The sequence below is a fragment of the Otolemur garnettii genome, unplaced genomic scaffold (genome assembly GCF_000181295.1).
Source record: "Otolemur garnettii isolate 467f Iridium unplaced genomic scaffold, OtoGar3 scaffold00104, whole genome shotgun sequence".
Taxonomy (NCBI): Eukaryota; Metazoa; Chordata; class Mammalia; order Primates; family Galagidae; genus Otolemur; species Otolemur garnettii.
In genome coordinates this window covers 1,637,552-1,649,261 of record NW_003852499.1, presented here as the reverse complement: position 1 = coordinate 1,649,261, position 11,710 = coordinate 1,637,552, and the positions used below count along the sequence as shown (strand labels likewise).

General features: G+C 44.1%; 1 protein-coding gene and 1 long non-coding RNA gene across 2 annotated transcripts in view; both read right to left on the bottom strand.

Annotated features, from left to right (window-relative positions):
• Positions 1-7,559, bottom strand: part of C1RL (complement C1r subcomponent like) — a 15,416-nt gene extending 7,857 nt beyond the window's left edge. Inside the window, 4 exon segments of the mRNA XM_023517055.1 lie at positions 794-983; positions 6,655-6,883; positions 7,463-7,523; positions 7,526-7,559. Coding sequence (XP_023372823.1) covers positions 794-983; positions 6,655-6,883; positions 7,463-7,523; positions 7,526-7,544 — 499 coding nt within the window. The 5' untranslated portion in view covers positions 7,545-7,559.
• Positions 1-11,347, bottom strand: part of LOC111727394 — a 19,820-nt gene extending 8,473 nt beyond the window's left edge. Inside the window, exons 1-2 of the long non-coding RNA XR_002774955.1 lie at positions 11,337-11,347; positions 9,429-9,431 (exon numbers count right to left, since the gene is read on the bottom strand). This is a non-coding gene — a long non-coding RNA (uncharacterized LOC111727394). The remainder of the gene's footprint in view (positions 1-9,428; positions 9,432-11,336) is intronic.
• Positions 11,348-11,710: the final 363 nt, after the last annotated feature.

Here is an 11,710-nt window from a genome sequence, read left to right as displayed (position 1 = left end):
AGCTTGAGGGTCTGTCTCAAACAAACAAACAAACAAAAAAGATACTCTCATACATACACTCAAAGATAGATGCATATGCAAAAATATTCACAGCAGCACTGTTTGTAGCAGTGAAATATCTGTCGGTGGGGGACTGATAAAATACACTATGACACATCAATCAAAGAGATTGTATGTGGTCATTAAGAATGAGTCAATGCTACCCATATAGATATGGGATGATTTTTAAGATATATCATTGAGTGAAAAAATGCCATGTTTAGAGTATTGTGTATAGTATGCAACACACATATGCAAGTTATACTCAAATGATATAAAAATCTCTTTGGAAGAATACCCAGGCAATGGAGAGCAGAGTTGTTTCTGGAGAAAGCAGCCAGGAGCTAAGGGCCAGAGATCAGAGGGAGACTTATTTTTTAGCATGTGCTCCTTTTTTGTTATTGAAAATTTTATCATGTGCATACATTATCTTTCTAAAAACATCTGAGTCACCATTTGAAAATTTAGAATCTCACTTAAAAAAATCTTGATTTTTGGCATCTCTTTAAAAAATGAGATGATCTGCAAACACTAGGCCTATAAATTTATGTGGAAACCACCACCAAAGCTGGGCGTTGGCTGCATGATCAGGGCTAGGGCAGGGCAGGGGTTGGGCCCAGGTGTTCCTTAGCCCCCAGGCTCAGCTTTCAGCTTCCTACAAGCTTCTACTTGTGGCTTTAAGATAACAGGGATCATGGGGTGGGGAGGAGGGGGGCAGAGGTTCCCTCTCTGCACCCCCTGTAGGGACACTCACCGACAGCTTGGTAGAGGGCCAGGAAGCCCTTGTGGTGGTGGATGGGCTTGTCCTCTGAGACAGCGTGTGTTCGGAAGGTCAGTTGCAAACTCCTCCCTGAGGACACAAACTCCCTCTGACCAGGAGGGCTGCCCAGAGGTGAGTCCTGCTGACCACAGAACTGGCTTAGATTCATCCCACTGGCTGAGATCTGAAAGGGGGAGGAAGAGAGAGAGGGTAGATGGCTGTAGGGTCAATCTACACTCCTGGTAGTCAGAAGGTCACATCCTCAGCATGGCTCCAGCCCCATATAGAGGATCTGTAGCTCTCTGGGGCTCAGAAGCCACACTCTGTGAAGCATTCTTCAAGTAGATTCCTGCTCCATCATTGACTCCTGAGTTTGTTCCAAACATGACCACATACTCGAACATCTCTTTAACCCACCATAATTATCTCATAAAGCCCACCATATTTTCCTTCTTTCAGGAAGCTTCATGAGAACTCCAGGGTTTCTACAGTTTGGTCACCGGATTGTAAATTCTAAGAAGGCAGGAATTACACCTGTTTTGCTCACCATTGAGTCCCTGATGCTCAAGATGGTGCCGATAGCACCCCAGTTGACTTAATGAATATACAGACATAATCCCCTCATCCAGCTCCACCCCTGGCCCTACCACAATCCCATCACCTCCCACTTCTCTGAGTAAGACCTTCTGCCAAGATTGAGCCCCTGGGCTCCCTGCCCGTTCTTGTTCTTATGGGGTGTCCTCCCCTCATGCCATGCACAGTAATCGAAGCTCTCACCATGTGTGGGAATGTAGGGAGACTGATGCCTACAGTACAGCATGCTGGATGTTGCTGTCTAACCTGGTGAGTTCTTAAAGCAGGTTATCTCTATGTCTATCTCTATGTCCATCCACTTTTTTTTTTTTTTTGCAGTTTTGGCCAGGGCTCTGTTTGAACCCACCACCTGCAGCATATGGGGCCAGCGCCCTACTCCTTTGATTAATGAAGTGGTGGATGCTAAATGAATCTGGAACTGATGTATAAGTAGACACTTTTGACTGTCTTGCCCTTGCTCAGATCCCTTTCTGTGAGATTCAAGAAAGGGGCAATTTGGAAGGATTCCACCCCACTGCTGGGCTCATTTCATCTCTGATGTTCATATTGATCTGTGTATCCGGGGTTCTTGTTAGCTCTCCATTCTCTCATTCTTTAAGTCTCAAATTTCTCTAAGACTTATCCAATCCATCTCACTATGATCATATTAACTGGGTAAAAGTTGGCATGAAGGAATTTTCTCAATCACCCTAAATGCCTTGCTGGAACAAGTTCCAATACTGATCTTTTCTTTAGAACACCAACAAATGTAACTCTCCACATTTAAGAGGCCTGCCTCCTGCGAAGAAGCATTTTGGTATAGGAAACTATGCAACTGAAGTGGGTTGTAAAATCCTCCCGTTTTCTTTCCACTCATTCTCGTGACTTGTTAGCTAAATAAAACCTCTTAGGATTCTAACTGGCAAAGTTGAGTGAACACACAACAAAGAGTCCCAAGACTGTGTTAAATTCTAGACTTTTGCTTCTAACTCCCTGTGTGACAATGGGGGAATTTCTTAAGCATCCCAAGTTTCTTTTTTTTAAAAAAAGGAATAATTGGATAAATACCTTATTTGTTTTTATTTATTTTTCTTAAATGTATGTATGACTCACATTTATTTCAGTGTTTAATATTATAAGTGTTCGGTTTTTATTTAGAAATTTGTTGTGACCATAAATATGCTGTAGAAACTTCATTCTTGTTTACATCAATTAGCAGATGGTTAATTGGTTTCATTCTGTGTCATTTCACTTAAAGGCACAGTTTCCAAGGACCTATGGACAGCATTAAGGGAGGACTCTTTGTCCTAAAGCAGACAGAGTACAAGTCTATCTGTCCAACAGTTAACACCTCCCTCCCCCAGGCCCCTTTCCTAACTTGCTATCAGGAGCTGGAGACTACAGGAGTCCCTTCTGGGGACAGTGGCTGTCATCAAAGAAATGCCTTTACATTTTGACAGTTGAGAGGACCCCAACACCATATCTAAGTAACCTTGTTGATAACCCTACGTTGAAGGCTATCATTTGACAAATTTCAGATATCTACATAGAACTGGCAATCAGCATTTCAGTTCTTACCCTTAAGCATGAATGGACAGCCAAGTATTCTTAGAGGTTGTAAGGAAGTCTCTAACTCCAAAAGCCAAGATCAAAACAGACTGTGAAAAGGAACTTGGATGAAGTAGAGATAATATTGGAAACAAAAGAATCATTTAAAAATAATGTCAAAGGTCTTGGTGCCTGTAGCTCAGTGGTTAGGGTGCTGGCGATATACACCAGGGCTGGTGGGTTTGAACCTGGCTAGGGCCTGCTAAACAACAATGACAACTGCAACAAAAAAATAGGTGGGTGTTGTAGCGGGCAAGAGAAGGTTTAAGCCCAAGAGTTTGAGGTTGCTGTGAGCTGTGACGCCACAACACTCTACAGAGGGTGATATAGTGAGACTCTTGTCTCAAAAAAAAAAAAAAAGAAATAATATGTCACTAGAAAAAAAAAAAATCATGGCTCATCACCTGTGGCTCAAGTGGCTAAGGCGCCAGCCACATACACCTGAGCTGGTAGGTTCAAATCCAGCCTGGGCCCACCAAACAGCAATGATGGTTGCAACCAAAAAATAGCTGAGCGTTGTGGCAGGTATCTGTAGTCTCAGCTACTTGGGAGGTGGAGACAGGAGAATCGCTTGAGCCCAGGAGTTGGAGGTTGCTGTGAGCCGTGATGCTACAAGCACTCTACCCAAGGAGACAGCTTGAGGCTCTGTCTCAAAAAAAAAAACAAAAAAAAAACATTAATTAAAAGGGTGGATTTTTTGCCACTTGAGCCACAGGCCTTGAACCAAAAGGGTGGATTTTTAAAAATGAGGAACTCTTAGCTGGATGTGGTGGCTCACCCTTGTAATCCTAGAGTTTTGGAAGGCTAAGGCAGGTAGATTGCTTGAGACCAGGAATTCAAAATCAGAAAATCAGCCTAGGTAACATAGCAAGATCTTGTTTATACAAAGAAAAAGAAAATTAGCTAGGTAAGGAGGATCACTTGGCTGGGGAGTTCAAGGCTGCAGTGAGCTGTGATTGTGCCACTACTCTACCTGGGAGTGCAAAACTCTGTTTTGTCTGTCTCCCCTTTTTTTTTTTTTTTTTGAGATGAAGTCTCACTCTGCTGCCCTGGCTAGAGTGCTGTGACGTTATTGTCATCTTAGCTCACAGCAACCTCAAACTCTTCAGCTCAAGTGATCTCCCTGCCTCAGCTTCCTGAGTAGCTGGGAATACAGGCGCCCACTAAAATGCCTAGCTGATTTTTCTATATGTTTTTATTTTTAATTTTTTTTAGTACAGATGGGGTCTTGCTCTTACTCAGGCTAGTCTCCTCCTCCTTGATCTCCTGAGCTCTAGTAAACCACCTGTCTCAGCCTCCCAGAGTGCTAGGATTATAGGCACCACACCCAGCCATGAGTTCTTAAAAAAAAAAAAGATGAAGAAATCCCCTAGAAAGTAGAACAAAAAGGCAAATGAACAGAAAATAGACCAGAACAGATAACAAAATTAGAGAATCAGTCCAGAACATAAATAGCTGAATTATAGGAGAAAGAGAAAATAAAGAAAACAGATGCCTGGAAATTATTGAGGAAATAATATAAGAATGTTTCCAGAATTGGCTCTGTGCCCGTAGCACAGTGGTCATGGTGCCAGCCATATACACCAAGGGAGCTGGGTTTGAGCCCGGCCCAGGTGAGCTAAACAACAATGACAACTGCAACAAAAAATAGCTGGGTGTTGTGGCAGGTGCCTGTGGTCCCAGATACCTGGGAGGCTGAGGCAAGAGAATCACTTGAGCCCAAGAGTTTGAGGTTGCTGTGAGCTGTGACACCACAGCACTCGACCAAGGGCAACATAGTGAGACCCTGCCTCAAAAAAAAAAAAAGAATGTTCCCAGAATTGAAGGACTAGAGTAAAAGAGTCTCTAGATTAAAAGAGAGCTGCACAATGAGTGATAAACACTGGCATCAAAGCCCATCATAATGAAAGTCTGGAAACTGGAATAAGAAAAACATTCCAAAAGTTTTAGAAAGAAATAACTAAGGATCAGTCACCAGACCTAACAAGTCTAGACCTAGAAGACAACATCATCAAAATTCTGAGAGAAAAGAAGCTTCCCATTCAGAATGCTATACCCAGATCAACTACCCACCCACGGTGAGGGGAGAACTGAGACATTTTGGGACATGGAAGATCCTCTAAAATTTCCTCTAAAATATCTTTTCTAAGTAAGCTATTGGAGAATGTGTTTCTTCAAAATGAGGGAGTAAGCTAAGATGGTTAAAGATATGAAATTCAGGTTCATCAAAAGACAGGTAAAGGAAATTCCCAGAAAGAGGGAGAAGGGAACTCCAAGAATGTGTGCAGGCTTCGAGAGCAAAGAATTCAAATGGTGGCAATAAATCGTCAAGAGAGCTTCAGGAGGGGTGTCACCAATAAAAAGGAGGACTGACAGATTAAAATTTGTGCACGAGTACACTTTCTTATTCTGGTTAAGGGTCTGGGGAGATTAGTTCCAGAAAGAACTAAGAAAACTAAAGATTAAAACAAATCCAAACAAAACCCCCAAAGCACTCCAGGTAATTACTGACTTCTGGGAAGCCCAAAAGTTGGAGAAGAAAAGGATTATAATTACTGTACACCATGTGCTCAGATGTGAATATTTTGCAGTTATAACAATATAATTTGTAAATCTAGATGTAACTAAATATAATAACTAAGTAAACTGAGAGAATGGGGAGGGGAGATGTGGATGGTGAAGATCTAAGACAAAACTAGTCGTCTTCTTCTACATTATGGTTGAAAGTTAATAGAAAATATGTAAAAATAAAAGTAAGAAGTAAAAATAGAATGAGCACATTATTTATACATATGAAGATAAATATCAGATAGGTACATGTATTGGCAATGATTGTCCCTGGGAAGCAGCAATCAGGTGGAGGAGGAGTAGTTTGAAGACTGCTGTTTTTCATTATAAGTTTTTTAAGTTTTAAAAATTTTATTTATTTATTTTTGAGATAGTCTCACATTGTCACCCAGGTTGGAGTACAGCAACACAATCATTGCTCATTGTAACCTCAAACTCCTAAACTCAAGCAATATTCCCTTCTCAGCCTCCCAAGTAGCTGGGAGTACAGATGTGCACCACCATGCCCAGGTAGATCCTTTTTTTAGAGATGGGGTCCAGTCTTATCTCAAATTCCTGTTCTCAAGCAATCATCCTACCTCAGCCTCCCAAAGTGCTAGGATTACAGGAGTGAACCACTGTGCCTGACCAAAACTCTAATTTTTAAAAAATTACATGTGTGCTTTGATACAAATAAAATTTAAACCAAAAGATAATGTAAAACATTATTCTTAAAATGTCCTATACTGAATGACGTCCTTGTCATAAGAGGTTTTGTGAAAGCTCCTCTGAGGTAAGTGGGAATGTTTACTTAATCTTTTGTTTCCTGATCTGACAGTGCAGTCACTCAACAAATATGTGATGACATATTTTTAATGGCTGATGTGTGCCCCTGCCCCTGACTCTGCAGATCTGCTTTATTTGTTTCCCTCCATAAGTCTTCCAAAGGCAGGGCCTGACTGCTGCCCTGTCCTTTGTCTTGGCACTGACCATGGCCTCCTAGGTAAGCTGGGCTGCAATGCCCTGACTGGGGTTTTTTGTCCCTCCTCTAGATATGTTATTCAGTGCAGAGCCCCCTCCCGCTGCCCTTCCCAGGGTCCTTGCAGGACCTCCACCCCCCAGCTCACTGTGACAGAGTCCCGTTCACAGTCCTGGGACGGCTCTAGGTCGAAGTCCTGGAACACGAGTCTCACAGCAAAGCCCTCCGGGGCCTCAATATCCACGGTGCTCTCTTGGCCTTTGAGATATGGTTCTGGGTATCTGGGGGATGTCAGCTGCTGGGGTAGTCGCTGGGCCAAGAGGACGGAGCCCTGTGTGGGGCGAGCTTGGAGAATTCCCCAGAGGAGCAGCCACCACCTATGAGTCAGAGAGGGCAAGGTGAGACCACATAGCTGTGCCTGAGACCTGTGGCTGTGCAGGAGTGGAGGAAGGCGAGGCTAAGGAGCCTGGCCAAGGCAGGCACAATGCTGGCCTCAGCCCTGAGACAGGGGCACCCCCTATCTACCTTCTCTGACCCCAGTGCCTACAGCTACCTGCTTAGCTTGAGCTCTAGGACTGTGAATTTTCCACCTTCTGAAGACCTCACCTCTGCTCACCTTCTGGGAGAGTCATCCTGAGGAGAGGACTTCTTTCTGCTTTAGCAGACCCACCCCCACCCTGGGATCTGCGGGGTCCATCCTGGAATCTGAGGGATCCACTGTGGTACAAGTGAGGGACAATTAATGGGAATGTTTTTCCTGATTCAGAGCACTGAGTCTGACTACCCTAGGAAAGGCTGTCGCTCCTCTGTGGATTGACTGCCCCGTGCGTGCATGTGTGTGCACGTGCATATGTGCACTGAGGGTGTGTTTGTGTGTGGTGCATGTACGCCCTTGTATCCTCCCTTCCCCTCTCTACAACCCATTCTTCTCTAGGTCTTGCAAGGGGCACACTCACATCTTGCCTGGGCAGCCTGCGGAGTGAGGGCTTCTCCAGAGATAGTTTCCCCACTGGGGTCCAGGCACCTGTAACTGGACATCTGGGACCGGTGAGGTACCTGGCCTAGGCTCCGGAACAAAAGGTTGAGAAGGCCCCTGTGGGGGCGGAGGAAGTTACTGGAAATGAGCTGAGTAGTTACTTAACTCCACAAGTTCCCTTTTTCGAATTCTCTGGGTTAGGCGCCACCTGCTGTCTGACTCAGAAATAGCTTGCCACGTACTTCCAAAATCAAGGGGCCTTCAGTCTTACTCTTGTACTGTTTAAAACTAGTTTTTCCCACCAGCAGTGTAGAAGCATTCCCTTCTCTCTGCATCCACACCAACATCTGTAGTTTTGGGATTTTGTAATGGGGCTAATCTTACTGGAGTTAGATGACATCTCTAAGTGGTTTTGATTTGCATTTCTCTGATGATTAAGGATGATGAGCATTTTTCCGTGTCTTTGTAGGCCATGCGCCTGTCTTCATCAGAGAAGTTTCTGTTCAAGTCTCTTGCCCACATATAAATGGGGTTAATTGTTCTTTTCTTATTGATTAGTTTGAGTTCTCTGTAGATTCTAGTTATCAGACCTTTAGCATAACCTGCAAAAATCTTATGTTCTGAAGGCTGTCTGTTTGCTTTGCTTACTGTGCTCTTGGTGGTGCAAAAGCTTTTTAGTTTGATAGATCCCAGTAATGTATTTTTGGTGTTGCTTCAATTGCCCGGGAAGGTCCTCCTCATAAAATATTCTCCCAGGTCAATTTCTTCAAGTGTTTTCCCCATACTCTCTTCCAGTATTTTTATAGTTTCCTGTCTTAAGTTTAAATCTTTTATCCAGTGAGAATCAATTTTTTTTTTTTTTTTGAGACAGGAGCCTCAAGCTGTCCCCCTAGGTAGAGTGCCGTGGCATCTCAGCTCACAGCAACCTCCAACTCCTGGGCTCAAGCGAGTCTCCTGCCTCTGCCTCCCAAGTAGCTGGGACCACAGGTGCCCGCCACAACGCCTGGCTATTTTTTCGTTGCAGCGGTCATTGTTGTTTGGCGGGCCCGGGCTGGATTCGAACCCGCCACCTTGGGTGTACATGGCTGGCGCCTTAGCCACTTGAGCCACAGGCGCCGAGCCAAGTGAGAATCAATTTTTGTTCACATCTTTTATGTTTGCCTGGATGGAGCTGGAACATGTTATTCTTGGTAAAGTATCTCAAGAATGGGTAAAAAAGTATCTAATGTACTCAATACTACTGTGAAATCAATATATAATCACCTACACACTCATACGAATGGCAAAACATAACTATAGTCCAGAAAGTAGAAGGGAAGAGGAGAGAGAGAGAGGGGAGGGGGGACATGGGAGGAGGGAGGGCATTTGGGGGGACCTCACCTAATGGGCATAATGCAATGGTACATTTCGAAACTATGAAGAAATGAGTATAATTGTGATGGATGTGTTACTTAGTTCAACGTAAGTATTTCACATTGTATATCAAAGCAGTACCCTGAACCCCATAAATGTATCAATGTACAAAGTTATGATTTAATAAAAAATAATAATAATAAAATAAAAAAATAAAAATAATTTTTACTATGTCATGTATCACACCTGCTATTTTGGCTCCTTGTGAGTTACAGATGATGCCTTTGACGGGCTATCTCTCTTCCTCCCTGGTCTTCTCACTCATTTACATTATAAGCCTGCCTCTTGTACAAATCAAAGTGTGTGACCTATGAACTTGAACTTTCCCTTCCTTTTGCTCCTTACCATGCATCAGTGGGGGGACATGCACTTAGGCATTCTTTTGAATCCTGCCTACAGTGCCTGGAGGTCAGAGTCAGGACAGCAGTCCAGGCCAAGTGTCCCTGAGTTCCCAGCTCAGAGATCACTCAAGCTTCCTTAGGCAGATACTAGTGCCATGGCTGCCCTCACTGTCCCCCAAGAAGGACATTCACCCACTGCTTGGTAGGGAGCCAGGAAGCCCTTGTGGAGGTAGATGGCACTATCCTTAGAGAAGGCAGGTTTGAGGAAGGCCTTACATTCTAGACACTTGCACGCATTGCACAGAGAAGAATCTAGTGCTTCCTCCATTTTCATGTAGTAATATGGTGCCTCACAAATGAAGCAAGTTACAGACCTAAACAGGGTATGTCTTTGGTTTTTCCAGACTAAAAAGATTCAAGAGAGCCATGGTTCATGGCTATGAGATGGCAAGAGAGTAATGATCAGGACAGAAAAAATTTCTCCAGTACAGTCTTGAGATCATGTATACCTGTTGGCCATGCCCTAATCCCAAACATACTTGGGATATGCCCTAACCCCAAACATACCACCTGTTGAAGAGGGACCCTCTGGTGGGACTTCTTTCCTCTGAGAGCACCTAAATCTGCCCTCTCATATAACTCTTAGGGTCACACGGAGCAGCGAGGGAGCCAGAGATGTATCCAAACACACGGGTGCCAATCCCATGACCTGTCTGTAGGGAGGAAGGGCTTAGATGAGGGCTGAGGAGTCCACTCCTCTTCTTCCTTCAGAGCATTATCCCTGTATTCCTGCTAATGGTCTGTGATAGGCAGGATTGTATTTAGCTCTTAAGCTTGCCCTCCACTGCTAAAAGGGCAGGAACTCCGGGCGGCGCCTGTGGCCCAGTGAGTGGGGTGCCGGCCCCATATACCAAGGGTGGCCTGTCCCAGCCAAACTGCAACAACAATAACAAAAAATAGCTGGGGGCGGCGCCTGTGGTTCAGTGGAGTAAGGCACCAGCCCCATATGCTGGAGGTGGCGGGTTCAAACCCAGCCCTGGCCAAAAACTGCAAAAAAAAAAAAAAAAAAAAAAAGCTGGATGTTGTGGTGGACGCTGGTAGTCCCAGCTACTCAGGAGGCTATGCAAGAGAATCACCTGGGCCCAGGAGCTGGAGGTTGCTGTGAGCTGTGACACCAGGGCAACAAAGTGACACTCTGTCTCAAAAAATAAATTAAAAATAAATAAATAAAATAAAACCAAAAGGGCAGGAACTGGAGAAACGAGGCTGGCCCACCTGCGAAGACTTTCCTGGAGATGTGTACTGGAAAAGAGGAGGAGAACAGCCTGTGAGGGAACTTCGGGCAGGTAGGATGACGGCTAGTCTGATGTCTGTGGACTGAGGGGTCTCCTGAGACATGAGAATTTCAGATTTAAAGTTGGGGAAGTTGTGAGCAGACCAGGACCCCTAAGTGGGCAGGAATTAAAGTGCAGGGGTGACTTTGGGTAGCAAAGGGGACAGGGAGCCAAAGAGGGTGAGGAGGCAGTGACGTACCTCTGCACTGGGGCCTCTTCTCCAGCTGGCAGGGAGATAGGAATGGCTGTTGTCCCACAGTTTGTAGCCAGGACAGGCGAAGCAGAAGTAGTTACTCAAGTAATTATGACGTAGATTTGGATACAAAAGCTCTTCAGGGCTGGCATTGTATGGGATGGCACACATGACCATGTCAAGAATAGGGGTCTAGGGAGGATAAAGAGTTAATGACATGGGCTCTGAAGCTATGGGAAGGGGAAGGGGCTTTCAACACCTTCCTTAATGTCCTCATCACTGGAGGGTTTTACTCACTTCGATCTGTCTGGGGCAGAGATAGGTGCTAAGGTGCTCTAAGGTCTACATGTGTGTAGTTCTCTCATTGTGCCATGCCTGGCTCATAACCGGGTTGTAAGCTATTTGAATGTCTCAGGTTGTTCTATGTTTGTTCCCCTAAAAAACATATGTCCCCCTATGTATGTGTGGAGCAGACTCTAAACTAAATAGCCTAGTTAAGTTTACTTAGAAAGAACTGGACTTAGATTTTGCTCAGCTCAAGATAGTTTGCAGCTTGAGTAAAGCCAAGTTAACTGCCCACTTGAGAAAAAATCAATACCTTTTGGAGGAACATCACAGAATCTATAGTTTTTGTATATATGATATAATCCAAAATTACTCAAAGTATGAAAAAATTCATAGGAAAAAAAAACATGCTTAAGAGGAAGAGATGCTCCCTCAAGATGACTCAGATGTTGGAGTCGATACACTAGGATTCTAGCATACAAAGACGTAAAGAAAAATATGCTAAAAAAAAAAAGAAAAATATACTCATAATAAAGAAAATAGATAGGAAACAAAGGAGAGAAACAGAAACATTAAAAATAACTAAATTAAAATTCTAGCACTCATGGCTCAGTGCCCATAGCTCAGTGAGTAGGGCGCTGACTACATACACCAAAGCTGGA